The sequence below is a fragment of the Mustela lutreola genome, chromosome 10 (assembly GCF_030435805.1).
Source record: "Mustela lutreola isolate mMusLut2 chromosome 10, mMusLut2.pri, whole genome shotgun sequence".
In the NCBI taxonomy this organism is placed as follows: Eukaryota; Metazoa; Chordata; class Mammalia; order Carnivora; family Mustelidae; genus Mustela; species Mustela lutreola.
The window spans coordinates 24,798,703-24,818,672 of NC_081299.1; the positions used below are offsets into that span (position 1 = coordinate 24,798,703).

The following is a 19,970-nucleotide window of genomic DNA, read 5'->3' on the forward strand; positions in this document are numbered from 1 at the left end:
TAATTTTTTAGTCGGCAGTTAATGTTCAGTGGAGAAGACTGATCACGATGTATGGACCCCTTCCCTAATGTTCCATATTTCAGTTCCTCTAGTTTTTTGCTATTGCAAATAACACAGTAGTGAACATCTTTGTGCTTTTTTCCTGTGGTTTGGAGTATTTCCAAAGTGCCTCTGTTACCAAACCAATTTAGTTCTTCGGTGTGTCAGGCCTCTTATACATACATGGGCCTCTCATGTAGTTACCCCGGGTAATTTACAAAGGGAAGAGGAGGCTTGGAAAGGCCTCTGCAGCTGCCTCCCCTCCATGTCTTCTGCAGGTCTGGGGCTCTCCTCCCGAACCCCGGCTGTGAGCACGTCGGAGTCGAGTGCGGGCACGGGTACCAGCACCCCATCCACACCCACCACCACCAGCCAGAGCCGCCTCATCGCCTCGTCCCCCACCCTCATCTCAGGGATCACCAGCCCCCCCCTCCTGGACTCCATCAAGACAATCCAGGGCCACGGCCTGCTTGGCCCCCCTAAGTCCGAGCGCGGCCGCAAAAAGATCAAGGCAGAGAACCCAGGGGGGCCGCCTGTCCTCGTAGTTCCCTACCCCATCCTGGCCTCGGGCGAGACTGCCAAGGAGGGCAAGACATACAGGTGGGGGTCTTGGTGGAAAGGGGTCCACCAAGGGGTCCACCATGGGCTTGGGGGGCTGCCCTTGGAGCCCAACAGCTGGGGCTGGAAGGGGACCCCAGGGGCTGAGGGCGGGTGGGTGCCAGGTCCTGAGGAGCGGGGTTCTCTGCCAAGCCCCAACCTCAGCCCCTTCACAGGTGGGTGGGGCGGTCCTCCCCCTGCTTATGCGGGGCTGCTGGGGGCCCAGCTCACCGCAGCCTGCAGCAGCGGGAATCCATTCGTCCTCCCTGCAAGCAGTGTCCTCAGCCCTCAAGTTAGAATCATCTGGGGAGCGCTCAGAAAATGCCAATCCCAGGAACGGACCTCCAGAAATTCTGATTTAATTTGTCAGGGGTGGGTGGGGAACATGCCGAGGGCCAGTCAGCCCTTTTTGAAAGCTCCCCAGATGCTTCTGATGGGCACCTAGGAGGAGAACTTCTTACTCTTGAGTGTTAAGGACTGTGGCCCCGGGCATACCTCCTCAAGATTGCTGGGCCTCTCTCCTCTGGGAAATGTCAAGCAGTCCCCTGCTGCTGTGACTAGAGTCCCCCTTGGGAAGAGCCTTGGCCTCTAGATTGGAGGTTTTCCAGGCTGGGAGCCTGCCCCCTGACTTTCCCTGGTGGGCCTGTGCCCCCGGGGCTCCTCGCTGTGCGGGGCACAAGGTCTATGGGTGTGGGAGGCCCCCTGTGCTTCCGGACAGAGGGTGGGGGTCTTCCCAGGTGTGAAAGTGCCTCTTGCCCCGCAGGTGTAAGGTGTGCCCGCTGACCTTTTTCACCAAGTCTGAGATGCAGATTCACTCCAAGTCGCACACCGAGGCCAAGCCCCACAAGTGCCCGCACTGCTCCAAGTCCTTTGCCAACGCCTCCTACCTGGCCCAGCACTTGCGCATTCACCTGGGCGTGAAGCCCTACCACTGCTCCTACTGTGATAAGTCCTTCCGACAGCTCTCCCACCTCCAGCAGCACACCAGGTAAGGGGCCTGCCTGCTGCTGCCCTCCCACCAACCCCCTTGCCCCTGGCAGTCAGTCTCGGCTCATGTGCTGGGTGCATGGACCTGGTGTGGGAGGGGCGAGGACCTGCTTGCTCTAGGTGCCCACTGCCCCGGCAGTCAAGACCAAACTCCTTTACTTGGCATTTGAGGCCTTTGATGATATGACCTTTGTAGACCTCACTGGCCTCTGCTGTCACTACTGTGCCACCCTTCCCCCCGTTTCTCATCTGCTGTGTCCTTTGCCTAAAACACTCTCCCTCTTCTTTATCTTGTTTCTCTGGCCCTCTCCTAGCCATCTCTCCTTTCAGCTTCCTCCCGGAAGTCCTCCTGGGGCCCACAGGCCCCGTGCGTCCCCATCAGATCAGTGGCAGGCTGCCTTGTATGTGTCACATTCTCTGTCTGCCACCTAAAATATATTGGGAGCTCTTGAAGACGAGGGCTTGGCCCCATATCCCCAGCGTGTGGCACGTAATAAGCATCTGGGCGTTTGTGGGATATCTGTGGCATAAGTAGAACTGTCTTTTATAGAACATATGATTCATCCGTTTAACAAATATTTACAGAGCCTCTGCTCCAAGACAGGCATGGTTCTAGGTGCTGGGAACACAGCAATGAACAAAACACAAAAATCCCTGTTTTTTCAAAAATCCCTATAGAATAGGCATTCTATCTAGTGGAGTGCGTGAAAGAGAGATTCAGAAACACAAATGCTTTAACAAAAGACAGATTTTTGCAGGGGAGTATAGACATCAGAAAGGCTGACTCGCCACTTGCCAAATAAAAATATCACAGGTATTTAAAGAAGCAAACCAAAGGTTACCACGATTACAGTAGTTCAGCTCCTCAGAGGGGAAGGAACACAGCCCTCCCTGCCCCCGCCCCCAACGACGATCATGTATATCTGCAGGCGTTGCTGTGTGTTGGCCAGTACCAGTTTGGGAAAGTCAGGGGTGCAGTAGGTTTTGCTACAGAGCTTGTAATTTGAAGGAAGTGATCAAGTTTTCTCTCTTTGGGGCTCTGATGCGAGACAGACCCTCATTTTTGCTTTTAGCGTTTTTTAAAATTGTCGTTACTGTTGTGATTTATTCGGCTATGTCCGCTGTCTTTGTAGGCTTTATCACGGGGCTCAGAAACGCCTTGTTGGTCTAGTTCTTGGACTTGAACGTGTACTGTGTAGGTTTGGTAGTAAGATAGCAACGGGGGAGTGCCAGCAGGACGAGGCCTCTGTCCGTTCCTGCTGCTCCTGTGCCTCCTAAGGCATAAGGATTGGACCACAGTGGTTTGTCCTGGTAATTTTCTCATGTTTGTCATTACTGATTGATTGATTTTTTTAAAAGTTTGGTCAGTTTTCTGGACACAGGCCATTGTAACAAGGTGATGATTAATAAGCAAAGTCTCGCTGAGTGTATGGCTGTTAAGATCAGAGCATATGATGCCAAGGCTTTAGAGCTAACTTCTGTCAGGAGGCTTCGTGGAACCTCTGGGTCATTATTTGAATCGGTGGGTGTGAAAAAATTTCTTAGGGTATTATCTAAGATCAGAAACCTCGAACCATGCTCGTCAGCCTTGTCGGGTAGTGCCTGTACAGCCGGTAACGATAGGGGTGACTTCCTTTTGCAGAATCCCCGTTTGTCAGTGTTTTGGGCTGATAGGAGTAACTTTTTCTGTAACCTTAAATGCTGGATGGGAATCCGCAAGCCAGGAAGCACATCCTGGGCAGCTTCCCGGGGAGGCCACATCCCACATGGGAAGGACGGTCCATGTGTTTTACTCTCAGGCTTGTTATGCCTAATATAATGAAATTTGTCATTAAATGTGACATTTCTGGCACGGTCATGGTTACAAATTTGATTTACCCAATTATATCCTGTTGGGAAGGAGGATAGATTCTTACTGACCTTGCATACCGAACTAATGGCCATGAAGAGAAAGTGGTCCCAGGGAAGACACTGTGGGCAATTATTCTGAGCAGTTTTATAGTTTGGGGCCTATAACATGCTGTTTTCAACAGAACTGTTATTTTATTTTATTATTATTTTTTTTAGAGATTTATTGATTTATTTTAGAGAGAGGGAAAGAGTATGGAGGCAGGGGAGGGAGGGGCAGAGGGAGAAAGAATCCTCAAGCAGACAAGCAGACTCGTCGCTGAGCGCACAGCCTGAGGTGGGGCCCACGACCCCAAGATCATGGCCTGAGCCGAAATCAAAGAGTTGGACATTTATCTGACTGAGCCGTCCAGGCGCCCCAGTAGAACTATTATTTTAAAATTTCCTTGATAAGTCATGAGTTTATATCTAATGTTAAATTTTTATGGTTTCCCTCCTCCCCCAGAATTCTGAAGGATTAGTTAAAAAGGCACCACTGAAGAAATATTTTATTCCTGGTTCAAATATAACCTCCCAAATCAAGGGTTAGAGGTATAGATCAAAGAAGAAAAGGGTCTTCTCGTATCGCCTTTCGGAAATAGGAATGAACCCCACTTAAATCACTTTCATTCAGCTCGAAGTCATAGTACCCGTCCTGCTGATCTTGGGTGGTCCATCTGCTTTGCCAGGTTGTCTGCTTCTGGACTGCAGACTCTGATCCTGCTTTGGCCTCGGGCAGTGTCTGGTCAAGGTGATGGTATCAGCATGGCTGGAGGCTGTGCCCATTCATCTGTTCTCTGGAGCCTAGAGAGCCAAGTGCGTGTGCTACAGCCCTCTACTGAGGCCATAATCTCTTGATGTCTTCTTCAGAAGACTCCACTTCTGACCGGAAGGAGAGGCCTCTAGGCAGGTGGGACTGGGAACTGCAGATTAGCCGGAATGACTGGTCCCTTTATTGTAACAATAAACATTTATTGTAACAATCAATGTCAGAATGGAGGAGAATGGAGTCTTCTATTAAGATAGAATGCATGATCCATTTTTTCAGATTAGGAACATATTTTGGGTAGCAAGGATATTGACCCATCTTTGCTCTTTAATTATCTCATAAAGCATATGTTAGGACTATGGCTAATTGAGAAGTCTAGTTAAATGTAGAAAACACTTTTTTAAGGACATTTCTTTTTGATTTTTATTGTACATGAAAATAAATTACTGGGTTTTTTGGTCTTCACTTTAAAAAAGTGCACAAATTGGGACCGCTAGGTGGCTCAGTTGGTTAAGTGTTTGCTTTCAGCTCAGCTCATGATCCCACTGTCTTAGGATTGAGTCCCATAGGGTCTCCTTGCTCAGCAGGGAGCCTGCTTCTCCCTCTGCCTGTCACTCCTCTCCCCTGCTTGTGTTCTTTCTTTTTCTCTGACGAATAAATGAAATATTTTTTAGGGGCACCTGGGTGGCTCAGTAGTTAAGCGTCTGCCTTCAGCTCAGGTCATGAGGGAACAAGCCCCACATCAGGCTCCGTGCTCAGCGGGATGCCTGCTTCTCCCTCTCCCACTCCCCCTGCTTGTGTTCCCTCTCTAGCTGTCTCTCTCTCTCTCTCAGTCAATTAAATAATAAAATCTTAAAAAAAATCTTTAAAAAAAAGAATTTTTTTAAAAAGGTACACAAATAACATATATTATATAGCATATATAATTGTATATGATATATTATATATTTGTATATAAATTACATATAATCATATGTAATATAAATGTGTTTTCTGTGTATATATATGTAGACATAAAATATAAATGAATACACGGAGATTGAGTTATCTCTTCTTTTTTTTTTTTAAGAGAGGGAGGGCAGGAGAGGGGCAGAGAGAGAGGAAGAGAGAAAATCCCACACCCTACTCCATGCCCAGCTTGGAGCCCGACGTGGGGCTCGGTCTCACAACCTTGAGATGATGACCCGAGCCAAGATCAAGAGTTGGACACTTAACGGACTGAGCCACCCAGGCCCTCCTCTGAGTGTCTCTTCTTTTGATTGCCAATGTTCTTAAACTTGTATCTTCATAGGACAGCTCTCATTCTAGTGTTTTTCCTAATTAGAAATACAGAAAATACAAAAGGCTCGGTTATTTGGAGCATCACTCTTCTTATAAAGCAATGGTGGCCATCTAGAAAATCCAAGAGCGTTTGGGTGTAAAAGATACTTTGATAACTTTATTATTCTGATGTGGGGCCTGGGTTGGAGAAGGTTAAGGGCACAAAGTTGATAGCCTAGGCGAGATCTGAGCATCGGTCTGGTAGAAAATAAACACGGTAGCAAGTAGTGATAAGTATGAAGAATCCTAGTTTTGGGGCACCTGGGTGGCTCAGTTGATTAAGTGTGCAGGGTCCTGGGATCGAGCCCTGCATCGGGCTTCCTGCTCTCTGGGGAGTCTGCTTCTTCCTCTGCCCCTCGCCCTGTTTGTGCTCTCTCTCTCACACGAATAAATAAAATCTTAGGAAAAAAATAATCCTTGTTTTTTTCAGAAGTAAACTTTAGTTCTAAAATATTAATCAAAACCATGACCAGAACAGCAATAAAAAATTAACAGGCTCATGAAGGAGGGTATTTTGCCAATGTTTCCTGATCCAGGGTTTTGCTCTTTGTTCTTTAGGACACACTCCCCCCCCCCCCCCCGAGTGATTTGAGTGCGTAATGGTGGGAAACCAAACAAGCCACGTAAGAGGGTCCTGTTAACATTAGAGACAAATTATTAGTCAGTAGACAGGGGCACCTATAATTAAACCAATGTGTCCTAACCCAGTGACAAAGAGGTGGGTGTCCCAAATGCCCAGAAGCCCCAGAATCCATTAGACAAACAAACAGAAAAAGCCAAGCATAAAGAAGCATCCAGATTCCAAGTTCCTTTTTTAGCCCATTCCACAGAGACTCCTTCCTGCTTTTCGCTCCTCCATGGAGAACCAGTCAAATCCATCATCCAAAGGTGACTGCCAGTAATGACGGGAATAAAAGAAGGTCATGTCCAAGGCTGATCATGTCCAAGGCTGACCCAGCCCTGGTCTTGTAATAGAAATGGACATAGAAACGGGTTGTGCAAGATTACTCTGGTTGTTGAGAAAGACGGGCCTGGGAGCATTTTGGGGGTAACGTTGTTCAGAGGAGCTGGAGCTCCTGCTGGGACCTCCTTCTGGGAAAGGAAGACACAGCAAGTAAATAAAGAAAAGTGGGGGATGGGCAAAGTGTTCCAGAAGTCCAGAGTTCAGGGTTGGCTTGGTAAATAATAAAGCCCCATGAGTTTCAAAAGGAAGCGAGCAGACCTCTGTAGTGAGTCTGGTGGTCGTGCGAAAACAGCACATGTCCCACATACGGCAGCCGTTAGCACACGTGTGAGATCACAGCTCTGCAGTGTCGCGACACGAGGGGATGGCAGGGATGGCGCCCGTTTGTCAGCGGGTTACAGAGCTAGACTTCAGCTCGGGCGGCTGGATTTGCTTACTCAGGCTGCAGACTGTTTCTCACGTTTGCTTTTCTTCTCTTGGCTCTGTGACATGTATGTTGTGTACATGTGGCCCGATGCCGGGGGCGCGGGGAGGTGTCGTTTGGCTTCCTCAAGTCCGATGACAGTCGTGGTAATAAACTCCTAACAACCACCAGTCCTTGTCAAAGGCTCCTCGGCACCTGGCCTTGCAGAAGGTGATTCCGTACCCCATAGAGTCTGCCCACACGAATGTGACTTTGTGTTTTTAAGTAAGAGACAGCCAATCTGAAAAATGCCACAGGGCGTGGGTCATCTTGAGGAAGGTTGTCTCCGAACCTGCCCTTGTGTGAGTTACCAAGCACAGTGCGCCTGAGGTCAGTCCCCCTGGGGTGCTGTTTATTACCTGCAAAATGAAAGAACAGATGAGAACTAAGGAATCTTCAGTGATTTTATGTAAACATTGAATAAATTCTTTGTTGATTTTCATCAGTTGTCTTAATTAGAAAGGAATGTATTAAAAAGCTATCACTATGAAAATATCTTAGAAATCTTTAGAATAGGTCACTGAATCCTTCCAGTCCTTTCGATCCTTATCTCCGTTTTCGGGCTGAGGGAACTGGGCTCGGGGAGGCTGAGTCACTTTCCCAAGGTCACTCCACAAAAAGGAGGTGGAAGTGAGGTTCGAGCCCAGACCCCCCAGGAGCCTGCGCCTCAGAGGGAGGAAGGGGCTGCGGCGGTCAGGCTACAGGAGAAGCTTGGCTGGGCAAGGGTGCTGGGCATTGCAGGGCAAGTCTCTGGGGTAGTCCAGGGGCCCCAATTTCAACTTGGCTTTCCTGTGTTCCCTGGGGTCCGTGGTGAGCTCTCCTTCACTGCACTTTTGGGAGCCTGGGCTGGGTGCTCCCCTGCTGAGAAGATGCTCTGCAGGGACAGGACTCTGATGTGGGAATTGAGGGCTTGGTCCTAACTTGCAGCTCAGGGACAGAAGGGCTTTGGGGCTGTTTCACTGGGAGCATGCAGCCCAGCCCCCCATTCACCCAGCTGGCAGTCCCTGATGCCCCTTCGGAGCCAGCCCAGTGCTGGGGGGCACACACAAGGGCGGATCGGTGGTCACAGGCAGGCTCTGGCCCAGAGGAACCCCACTGTGACCTGGGAGGCTGGTGGATGTGGAAACTTCTGTGAAAGAGTGAAGTACGTGGGGGCCGTTGGGGAGGACCATCTGGGTCATGCGTTGAAGGGTCCATAGCCCTCCCTAGGGACAGGAACAGCAGCATGAGCAAAGGCTCGGAGGCATCCTGGGGGAGGCATGCCCATTGTGGGGAAGTTGGAAGGATGCCGTGTCGGGGAGAGCAGTGGTGGAGGGGGAGGCTTTAGAAACCAAGGCCTTGAATGCCGGGGCACAGGGTTTGGACTCTGTCCTGGAAAAGGGAGAGACCGTGGAGGTTGCCAGGCAGGGTCCTGGCAAGGTCAGATCCCCGTGCTGCTGCTATGGCGGAGGCCAGGAGGGGAGAGGCTGAGGCTGGGAGTCTAGGGAGGAGGCCAGGGAGCCATGACACTTGGACTGGATGAGGCCGAAGGGCAGTTTCCCATTCAGGAGGGCTTGGCTGGTCCCTGAGGAAGGACCTAGAGTCCTTTGGAGGGTGCTCGGTCAGACTGTCAACAAATGCTTGTGCGGTGTGGAGCGCATTGGTTACATTGAGCAGACGACTGACCTCACAGAGAAAGAACTCTTTCCTTCATTCAGTCCGCGACTCTGTATTGGGTCCTCTTCGGCCACGCCGGGCCCTGGCGTGATGATGGTGAACGGGACCCGGGGAGCACCTGCTCTCAGGAGGCAGCCCAGGAAACAGGGATCAGATGGGGACAGAATCAGTATCCCTGCTTGGGGGCTTGAGAGGGCCTGCAAGGGCCAGGCCTGGTCCAGGGGGTCAGGAAAGGCTGCCCAATCAAGGGGCTTTTATGCTGAGAACAGGAGTGTGGGTTTTTGCTGGGTGTTCACTGAGGGAAAAGTGTGCCTGGAAGAGGGGATAGCCTGGGTCAAGGAAGGAGCTTGGAAGCTAGCAGAGCTTGCAGGGAGGCCAACAGGGGCGGGGGCTGAGGGTGGCAGGGGAGAGGCCCAGTGGGTACTGGGGGGTTTAAAGCAAAATCAGTGCATATCTGGGGGTCCCTCAGTCTCCCCTGGTACCCAACCTCAGCTGAATGAATTCCCCAGCCCTGGAGGGGAATGAGAATGGAATGAAATGGAGGGGGTTGTGGCCTCAGGCGGAGTCACTCCAGATGGCCGTGAAGGTCCTGTGTTGTAGAGACAGGGTGCTGTGGCTGGGGTGATGTCCCCAGAAACATGTGGGTAGAATACGGGCTCTCAACGCCAGGCCAGCCCAGCTCCCCTTGGCAGGTGTCAGAGCAGCCTGTGGCCGGGCCCTGGCCTTGCACCTGAGCCTGGGCCCTGGGCTTGCCCTCGGCTCCCCGGCTGGTAGAGGAGACAGGTGGGGCAGCCTCCCCTGCCCAGGGTGCAGTGGGGGCCCAGCTGTGGCGGGCAGGATCATCAGTCAGGCAGGGTTGTCCGATGAGAAATGGATCTCCAAGCAGGATGGAGGGTGCGGAGGAGCAGGGAGGGGAGCCCAGAGCCCCTGGCGAAGGGCCTTGAATGACACACTCGGGAATCTGGACTCTACCCGTGTTCATAGCCGGCAGCCAGTGACTTCCTGGTGGCGGGGAGGGGTCTTTATTCCAGCCTGTCCAGCAGGAGGTCTGCTGTTCCAGGGACCTTAGTTTGTTTGAGGAGTGTGTTGTCGGCCAGAGCAGCCCAGTCAGCGGGGTGAGCCAGGGCGTTAGGGGAAGGAACCGAAACTGAGTGGCCGGGGCCGGCTTCTCCCTCCACCCCACGCTCAGAGGCAAAGGAGACCAACAAGGTTCAGGCCAGCCAGCCTTCCGCTGCACCCCTGCTTGGCAGAGAGGATTTGCCAGAACAGGTGACGGAAGACAAGCGCAGGCCGAAGGGGGGGGGGCTTGCGTGGAGGACGGGGCTCCCCGACGTGGGCACCTCATCTGGGCCCAGCTCTGTCTGTCCTCACCTGGCCTGTCAGACGAGCATGAGCCACACCACAGACCTGAACAGAAAATACAGCCATCGGCCCTGAAGTCGTCACTCTGGAGTCACCCTCTCAGGGAGGACCGCCCTGACCACCCTGTTTAAAATTACACATACCTTTCCGCCCAGGGCATTCGTGCCCCAGCCCACCTTATATTTTTCTTCTCACTGCACTTAGGATATTCTGCATGGGATTTACTCGGTTCGTGTTTGTTGTTTGTTTCCACAAGGCAATGGTTTTGTCTGTGTTGTTCATTCCAAGTGCCGAGCGTGATGCCTGGCACACGGGTGCCCTGTGGGATAAACGTCGCAGGTGTTTCGTGAGTGCCGACTTTGTGCCAACACTCCGCGAAGCCCCTTAGCGTGTATTACCTAACATTAGCTTCACAAGTGAAGTGAGAGCATATTTTGATGCCCATTTTGCAGATGGGCAAACTGAGGCTCAGTGATTTCCCCCACCCACCCACCCATGGTCACTGAGCTAGTAGATAGATGGTGGAGCCAGGATGAGAGAACCCAGGAGTGGGAGGGGACAGAGGGGCTGAACTGCAGGGCCTCCCTGTCCCGCATTCTCTCAGTAGCTGGAGTGACCAGGTTGCCATTACACAGACATGTCTCTGATGTGGAGACAGGGCATGAGGCAGAAACTGGGCGCCAGAGAGAGAGAGAGAGAGGCTTCCTTCTGGGGGGAGGAGGCAGGGTGGACAGGGAAGTTCCTGGCAAAGCTGTAGGTTTGTGTTCTTGGCAACAGTGGTCTGCAGGTGGGTTTTGAAGAAGAGGAGGGAGCAGAGTGGTCAGAGCAAGTGGCCGCTATTTAGCTGGAGGGTTGGGCGGGGTGTCTGAGTGGGTGCAGGTGGTGGGTTGGGTTCGGCAGGGACCTGTGGGGAGCAGGAGGGCTCTGGTCACACACTGGCAGACTGGGAGACCAGAGGTCGAAGGAGAAGTGGCAGCTCTTGCCTGGTGTTCTCTGGAGAGTGTGGGGAGGGGAGACTGGGAGGCTTGGGGACCGGATATATAGTGCAGGCCCTCCAAGGCCTTGGGGGCTGGAGCTGGCCGGGTTATCGGTCAGGGACTGTGCCTCACTAGGTTTCCCATTGTAGAATCCACACAGGCGACAGACCCTACAAGTGCCCACACCCTGGCTGCGAAAAGGCTTTCACTCAGCTCTCCAACCTCCAGGTGAGTGCCCATCTGCTTGCCTCTTACCTGCAGATGCTCAGCCGCCCACCCCCTCCCATAGGGAGCAGCAGAAGGGGGTGGGACTGGACAGCCCCCCTTCCCCACTCCAGGGGGCCTAGCTCCTGACCCCCCACTGTGCTCCCCACAGTCTCACCAGCGCCAGCACAACAAGGACAAGCCCTACAAGTGTCCCAACTGCTACCGGGCCTACTCAGACTCCGCCTCCCTGCAGATCCACCTCTCGGCCCACGCCATCAAGCACGCCAAGGCCTACTGCTGCAGCATGTGCGGGCGGGCCTACACCTCGGTGAGTGCCTGGGGTCCCTGATTCTCCCCACTTACCAGGCAGGGAAACTGAGGCCCACAGAGGGGACGGGACTCCACCAGATCACAATGAGTGGCCGAACCAGGACTTCGGCTTCCCAGCTCTGTTTTTGGCTGCCCTGGGCCGAGCTGCTAGCCGCCTGGGCCTTTAGCCTGGCTTTCCCAGGCGTGGTTTCCTCCAGGTCCCCGGAACACTCAAGGCAGTGGTGGGGGGCCAGGAACCCTGCTCTCCAGAGCCAGGAGGGGGAGGGGCCTCGCCACTGGGGAAGCTGCAACCCCCATTGTGGCCACAAGGAGGCACAGTGGCCTGGCCTGGATCCACCTCACCTCAGGAAAGGCCTGAACAGTAGATCACCTCATCCAGCCCCCTGTCCTGGGTGGGAATTTCCCCGAACAGAGGCCTTTCAGCACCCATGAGAGGAGCTTGGCCCGTCACTGGGGTGTATGTGTTCAGTTAATGAAATATACTGGTTAGCAGAGCCCCAGGTAAACCCACACGGGATCACTGAGCCTGTTTCCTATCTGTGAAGTGGATGAGGTAACTGTTCTTACCTCACAGGGCTGTTGGCCGGCCCAGTCTGTGTCCAATAAATGTCCGCTAACGCCATTATTTATTCACTCAGTGTTTAGTGAACATTTGTGCCAGGCGCTTGGGCATGGGGATGAATCCAACAGACTCATTCTGTGTCCCTAGGGAGGTTGGAGACTATTGCTGGAAACAGATATTAAACAAGTAACCACCAAATAAACACAAAATGACAGGATGTGGTAACAGCCCTGAGGAGTCTGTCGGCCTCAGTGCATGGTAACCTGTGGGCAGGGTCGCTTTCTGCTGGGGGGCTGTCCGGTGAGTTGTAGGATGTTAGCAACGTCCTTGGCCCCTGCTCCCCAGCAAGCCCCTCGCCAAGCTCTCACAACCCAAAGTGCCTCCAGAAGTTGCCAGATGTCCTGGGACAGGGGTCAGCTGCCTCTGGTGGAGAACCACCGGTCTGAAGGACGACAGGTTAACGAAGCAGAAGGGAGGCTGGAATGGATTTGGGAAGGGGACACTGGTCTGGGTAGGCCGGCTGAGGGGGTCACATTTCATTGGAGCCCTGAAGGGTAAGGAGGGTAAGAACCCTCCAAGCAGGGAAAGGTGAATGCAAAGACCCTGAGGTGGAACAAACATGGCGCGTTCCAGGAACTGAAAGGAAATTAGGTCACACAAGGCTGTGGTGGGCCCTGTTAGTGAGTTTAGATATGTGCCAGGTGGAGTGGAAGACACTGGGGGACGGGGACTGCCTGGGAGGGTATTTTGAAAGGTCACTGACAGGCAGGGGCCACACCTGGGGTGTTAGGAGTATGTTAGGTGCTAGCCTGGCCTGCAGTTTGCTGGGTGCTGGGTTCCTCACACTGCTCCTTCCCTGGAGTTCAAAGGGCAGAGGAGAGGTGAAAGAGGGCAGAACCTGCGGGGAAAGGGCCCCAAGGGGCGAGGTGGGGCACCACAGAGACCTAGGAGCCCCACTCAGCTGGCTGACCTTTGCTTGGTGTTGGCCTCAAGTTCTCCACATCCACATCCTCACACCTGCCTCGAGGGGAAGAGCTGCTGGCATTTACAGGCTGTAGCTCTAGATGGAGTCCGTCTGAACTCTGGGGGTAGGGCGTGTCCCTAGGCCCCATCCTGAACTGGGCCTGACTGGACTCTCTAGAACAAGCATACTTACCTTTATTTTAAATTTATTTTTGTTTTTAATTAAAGTAAGTTGACTTAACTTTTAAAGTAGGCTCCATGCCCAGGGTGGGGCTTGAACTCATGACCCCATGATCAAGAGTCACAGGCTCCACTGACTGAGCCAGCTAGGCATCCCAAGGTACCTTTTATTTAAAACAAAACAAACAAAACAAAACAAAAACTTTAATGGACTGAATTTTCAGCTACTTTAACTTATTTTAGAGTAGCGAACCTTCATGTTCCCATTAGCCCCCAGAACCATCAACCAGTCTTGCCTCACCCATATCCCTATTTTTTGAGGTAAAATGGACATTATAGTGTTTATCTGAAAATGTTCACTGTGTCTCTAAACACAAAGACTCCTCTTTTTGAACATACCCACAATATCTTTACAACTCACCGTTAAGTCCTTGATATCATCAGATCCCCAGTCGGCGTTCACATTTTTGTTTCCGGAAGGCCAGAATTTAATTTACTTACAATTTGATTTTGTAATCAAGATGCAAATAAGAGCCCTACCTTGCACCCAATCAGTATATATCTTAATCTGTTGATCCCCACACCCTGTACCCCGACTCAGGCCTTTCTGTCCTTTGCAAAGTATTCATTGACAAGTGGTTTCCTGCTTTGGACATTGCTGATGGCTTCTCTCTGGTGTTGATAGCACATTGCCGCTACGTTTGAGGGCTTCCTGTACCAGATTCTGAGCAAAGTGACATTTGAGCCTGGGGCCTGGGGGGCGAGTAGTGGCTCCCTGGGTGCTCTGCCTCCTCCCAGCTAAGTGTGAGGGCCTCTGGGCCTGCAGGTGAGCCTTTGGGTCACCTCACCCACCCAGCCGTAGGTGCCTCAGGTCAGACTTAGCAGAGCCTGTGGGGCCACTCAAGGGACGAGCTGAGCATGCCCCATTTATGCTTCCGCAAGTCACTAGTCCCATCAGGTCCAGCTGCGTCTCTAGGGAGCATCAAGTTGTGGGGGCGGGGGGGTTGCTGCAGTGGCAGGGACTCCCACCACCACCCGGAATGCAGTGTAGAGACCGGGGAAGGAGAAGTCCCCTCAACCCGTACTGCATGCTGGGAGCTCTGTCCACCAAAGCAACCCTTAAAGGTTGTGTCTTCAGGAGGAGGAAACTGGTTTGGACACTGGTGATGATATGTCTGAGGTTCCACTGCTAAGAGATGGCAGAAGCCAGCTCAGACCAAGGGCTCCTGCTGCTTCCACCTTGCTGGAGCGCCGGCCAGAAGGGGGCAGCCATGCTTGATCCCTGCTGCATACCCCACTACTGCCTGTTGGCTTGGCCCTAGGAAAGTCTGGGTGGGCACTACTGAGGGATAACCCTGGTACCAGGCAGTTTTCCAGGCTCAGAGTAGGCTCACAGTCTGGGAAAGGTACCAGCATCCACACCGGGTGACAATGCTGCATCACTAGAACTCATGCCCAGTGCCCGTCTGATGCCCTAGAGCCATGGGGACTGCTCACCAGGAACTGGCCCCCTCCCCCAGCAAGGAGCCCTCCAGTGGCCACTTGTGGGAACTGCAGCCTCCCCTGCGTGTCTTGCCCATGGTTGGTTGGTCATATGTTGTGAATCTCACTCCTGCCCACAGGAGACCTACCTGATGAAGCACATGTCCAAACACACGGTGGTGGAGCACCTGGTGAGCCACCACTCGCCCCAGAGGACGGAGTCCCCCGGCATCCCGGTGCGAATCTCCCTCATCTGAGCCGACCCAAGGCGCCGCCCCACCCTGCCCACTGGCAGACACAGACCCAGGCAGCACCAGGCCCCAACTTCCTCCAGGGGCCCTCCAGGAACAGCCGAGCTCTCTCATGACCTTCCTGACCTTCCAGAAAGCCTGGGCTGCAGAAGCCCTGCCCGGTCCAGCTCTGGGGGCGGCCAGGCCAACTGCAAGATTCTGGACTGTTTTGGTGGCATCCAAAGACGATCTCAGAGCACTTTGAACCTCTCTGTTGGGTTTCTTTTTGTTCCCCACCCTCCACTTGCTTCACTGTTTTTTTTTTTTTTTTTTTTTTTTAAGTTTGTTTTGGAAATAACAAAAAAGATATTTATTGGCCAAGAAGTTGGTGCTGCTAAGACCGAGAAATTAAAAGAATCGGACAGATGGACACAGAGAACCAGAGGGCAACGTGGGACCTTCTCTTGCCACAGCCTCAGGTCTTGAGGGAAGGCTCAGGCCTGGGTTTCTGGACTGCAAAGGGGACCCTCAGGTGGGAGGGGACAGGAGGCAGCTGGAGTGAGCCACTCACCCCTGGGTGCCCCACTCACACCTCTCGAGCTACGCCCTGGGCATTACTGAGCAGAGGGATGCGGCAGCTCCCAACGCTGCCCAAGCTTCAGGAGGCAAAATGAGAGAGGGGCCGGGAGATCTGCAGGACCAAAGGGTGCAGCGTTGGGCTGGGCTGGGCGCAGGCCCAGGGAAATGGGGTGAGGGTGGGCTGGGTAAGACCCAGCCCTCCACTGCCCTGAAGACCACCCCAGTCTACCTCGGTGCTGGCCAGGAAACCTATTGGCTACCTCTCCCACCAACCCAGACTGTGGGCAGGGGGGTGGGGAGGGAGTGGGCCTGGGCTTAGGACCACCCCCCTCCAGAATTTCCTCCAGATGGGGCAGTGCCCAGGGAGGGGTTATTTGTCTTCCCTGTTACGGAGGGGGAATCCCCAGTCCAGGCCCTAGGCCCCTCAGCAGGGAAGGGATCCTCGGGGAGGAGGGTCCCAGGAGCAGACCCTGCCCTCAGCCCCCACAGACACACCCCAATCTGAAAGCCATGCGTGTCCGTGTAAATAGGAACTATGTACAGAGCCCGGAGAAGCCCCCCTTCATCCCCCGGGGAAAAAAAAAAGAAAACTAGACAGAAACTCATCTATATATTCTGTATCTGGAGTTCCGTTTTGAATATTAACTGTGTTATTTTTATACACTTTTTAAGCCTTAACTCGCCATTGATTTACCAGTTTAACGTTTCCTGGGTTTTTTTTCCCCCCACGGGGTTCTCTGCCCCCTTGTTTGACTTGCGTCGTCTGATAACTCAGTATTGTAGCTTTTTGTCCGCATGTTACTACCCTGTAAATACGCTGTTATACATACTGTTAACACCCCATTTGCTTTTTTCTATGGGACCTCCAGGCCACCATATTTAGAACTAGTTACCTTATTAAAAAAGAGAAAACAGTCTGTTGGCTTCTCAGTCTGCATCTTGGTGGCAGGGAGGCAAGGGCAGGTGCCCCTCAGTGCTTCAGGAAACAAGTTTGCATTAGATTTAAGAAAGGGGGTGGGGAGCAAAATAAAAATCGAATGTGGGGGAAGACACTAAACGGGGCAAGAAACAAAGGAATTCCAAACCCTCTGCTCTTTGTATTTCTCTGTTGTGAAGAATAAACTGTACCCGCACCCGGGCGGCAGTGGCGTGTGGCGTGCTCTGTGCGAGGGCAGGGCTGGGGGGCACCTTTCCATTGCTCCTCTCCCCTCCCCCGCCCCCCAGACTTGGGGAGGAAGGGACATGGCCCCTTACTGTGGGCTAGCCTCACCCCAGCTGCTGAGCCAAGTGCTTGGTGTTGGTTATCTTACAGCCCACTGTGTGTGGGCAATGGGGGGGGCGTCAGCAAACCAAGAGGGGTTTTTTGCTGAGGCTCAAGTTGCAATTAAGTGGCAGGAACACAAATTTCACCCATTTCACCCACAAATTTCATCTCATCCTGAGAAGCCTTTTGGGATGGATGGGGTCCACTGGTGAGGTTCACAGCTCCCACTCCCAGGGGGGCAGCCAAATCCCATTACCCTGCCTACCTTTGGGGGTCCATTATGAGTGCCCGGACTTGTGGGAGCAATTCCAATGATTGAGGGAATAAAGAAGTCCCCTTTGCATACAGCTTAGCCATGTGGGTCAGTGTTTTGATTGTCTGAGAGGGAAATGTGGGAATTAATTCCCCCAAAGTTTACCAAGGCTGGCCCTCCGCTGGGCATCCTTAGACAGAAGTGATTCTACCAAGAGTCACCATGGAGCTCACCTTCAGGAATTCACCCTGAGCCCTCATAGACATTGGGTGTCAAGACTTGGCTCCAAGTGATAGAAAGCCCAATACAAACACGGATTTATTGGCTTACATAACAGAACAGTGCGGGTGTGAGGCCAGCCTCAGGGCCCAGTGGTGTCTCCAGCTCTCTACTTGGCTTTGTTCTCAGAGTCGGTTTCATCACCGGGCTCCTGTGGAGTCAGCAGCTCCAGCCTCCGGGCTCGATTTCTAGCAGTCTTTCTCCCAGAAGCCCCAGGAAAAGTCTGACTGGGGTCTTCCTTAAAGGAGATGTGATTGGGACTGGTTTCCGTACAATCCCCGAACCAATCACTGTGACCAGAATGTTTGTACTTGATTGGCTGAGACCTAGAGCCCCTTTTTCTAAGTCTGGAGCAGAGGGTGAAACCTCAATCTGTAGTACATCTCCCCAAAAGGAAACCAGACATATTAATATCTGGAGGGGGGAAATAGGTGTGGAGTTGCCAGGAACTTGTTTTGGATAACTTCACAGGCCTCATTGTCTTCTCTGAAATCGACCTCCCACGGCCTTCTATGCTGTGAAGGGCAGCCATGTTTGTATCCCATGACCCGATCCCCGCCACAACTGATTGGCCAGCGGTGGACACCTGACTCCACTGCGGGAGCCTTAGACCAGAGCTACCTAGTGGGGCCGGTGGTGTGTACTGGCAATTACTGTTTATGAGAGTGGACTGGGCATACCTCTTCCCAACTCCACGTTCAGTGAATGTTGTACTTTGAAATCAGCCATGGTGGGATTCATACAACAGAAATTGGCAAAGGCTGCAAATGGGGGCTTTCTTATTCCCGGAGGAGTCAGTTGCTTAACGCTTACCAGCACACCACTGGCTCTCCAACCAGCTTCGCCAGTCCATGGTTGCGAGTAAGTCAGGAGATGGTGGACTCCTGAACCCGAAGACCGTGTGGTCCAGGGGTTGGGATGTGTGTTTGGCCAGACACAAGCAGGACAGAGGCAGACAGAAGCAGACAGAGATGGAGGGAGTAGCCGGAGAGCTTGTGTCGGACTCAGTTCCTGACTTCCCTTCTCCATCCTCTGGCCAGGTTTAATTTCCTGCTTGTTCTCACATCAGCGAGTTTAAGTTATGGTGTGACATGGAACAAGTTACATATGTAACCTCTCTGTACCTGATTTTCTCATATGTATGATGAGCAACATAATAGTAACCAATCTGTAGGGTGGATGTGAGGATTAAATGAATCCATATATGTCTAATGCCTAGAACTGTGCCTGGTATATCGTTAAGTACCAGTGAATGTAATCATGACTGTTACTATTTGATGTGGCCTTGGTTAATCTAAGTCCCTTATGACCGAAGCCTGACTAGACAGCTGATGATGTTTGGCAATTTCAGGGGGTGGCCACCCCCACCGACCTGGCCTGGCAGGGTGGGGCAGCAGGGCCAGGTGAAAATTTGACATGTAGGAGCCACACTCTGAGGACTGGGAGTCTGCTTTTCACCTGCCCGCCTGGAAGCCCTCAGGAGCTTCCACTGCCTCTGAGGCCCCCAGCTGATGCTGAGGACAGTGCTGATTGACAGTGACACGGATGGAGGTGGCTGAAGAAAGAGCTTAGCCCCGCCGTGTGATTCCTGCTTCTGCCCCAAGTGCCTCTAATGCCACCACCCCCGGTGAGGGCCTCTGGGTAAGACAAAGGAGAGAGACACTCCCAAGAGGTCATCTGTTCCACGGTGCAGCTTCCTTGACCCTTCCCTGTCCTCAGGAAGGTCTCCACCCACAGCACGAAGCTGCCCCAGCGTAGCACATGGAAACCCCTGCCTGTACCATCATTTCCTCTTCAAGACAGGAAATGGCTGTTCTCTTGGCAGAGCCTTTGCCCTGTGAACTTGCTGGAGAAGGGGAAAGGAAGGAGAGGGAGAAGGTAAATTACATTTTCTGGAGCACCACAACAGCCTCCACAAGGAGGGTGATCGACATCCCCACTTGACATAGGAGAAAACTGAGACTCAGCAAAGGTAAGGGACTTGTCCACAGTCACGCGCAGAGTGAGAAGAGGAAGAGACCCCCTCCCCCCTCCTCCCGCCCAACCAGATCTTCCTAGCTCAGGTCTCTCATGGCCCAGGGGTGGTGAAGGTCGGTGGGGGTGGCCCTCGGTGAATATTACAGGGTAAGGTGGCGGACAAGTGCCCACCAGAGAAAGGGATGTTCCAGTTCAAAGTCATCAAGCGATAACCTGTTCTTAGGCACACCTAGCCTGTTCTTGTCTCTCATCCAGAATCCAAATGGCCTTCTGGGTTTTGCTAATCTAGTTTGGGGTGGGAGGCACTGGGGGACTTCAAACTGTTTTTGAGAGGGGAGAGATCTCTTAAGTCATACCATGAATAAGTGGAATTTGCTTGTAGAGATGATCAGATTGTGAAAACCATCAGGGGTGATTTATCCCGGAACTGCAGTCCTTTGGAGGAACAGTGGAGGCTGTTAAAAATGCAAGGTCTTTGAGAACACTACGTAAAGGATTCAGGGGACCTGGGGTGAAATCCCACCCTCCCAGGGCCTTAGTTTTCCCAACTGCTGCCTTCCCTGTCTCCTTGGCACTGTGACCACCGTTTCTGGAGGGCCTAATGATTTCACCTCCAGTTCAGAGCCTGTGTTTCTCCCCCACT

General features: G+C 52.6%; 1 protein-coding gene and 1 pseudogene across 6 annotated transcripts in view; both read left to right on the forward strand.

The window, feature by feature from the left end:
* Positions 1–16,471, forward strand: part of ZNF362 (zinc finger protein 362) — a 38,715-nt gene extending 22,244 nt beyond the window's left edge. For all 6 annotated transcript variants that reach the window (XM_059134885.1, XM_059134887.1, XM_059134886.1 and 3 more), the window contains 5 exons: positions 318–639; positions 1,400–1,624; positions 11,171–11,249; positions 11,398–11,556; positions 14,886–16,471. In XM_059134885.1, the coding sequence (XP_058990868.1) occupies positions 318–639; positions 1,400–1,624; positions 11,171–11,249; positions 11,398–11,556; positions 14,886–15,002 (902 nt within the window). In that variant the 3' untranslated portion in view covers positions 15,003–16,471. The remainder of the gene's footprint in view (positions 1–317; positions 640–1,399; positions 1,625–11,170; positions 11,250–11,397; positions 11,557–14,885) is intronic.
* LOC131808805 (uncharacterized) lies at positions 15,646–16,692 on the forward strand (annotated as a pseudogene).
* The last annotated feature ends 3,278 nt before the right edge of the window (positions 16,693–19,970 follow it).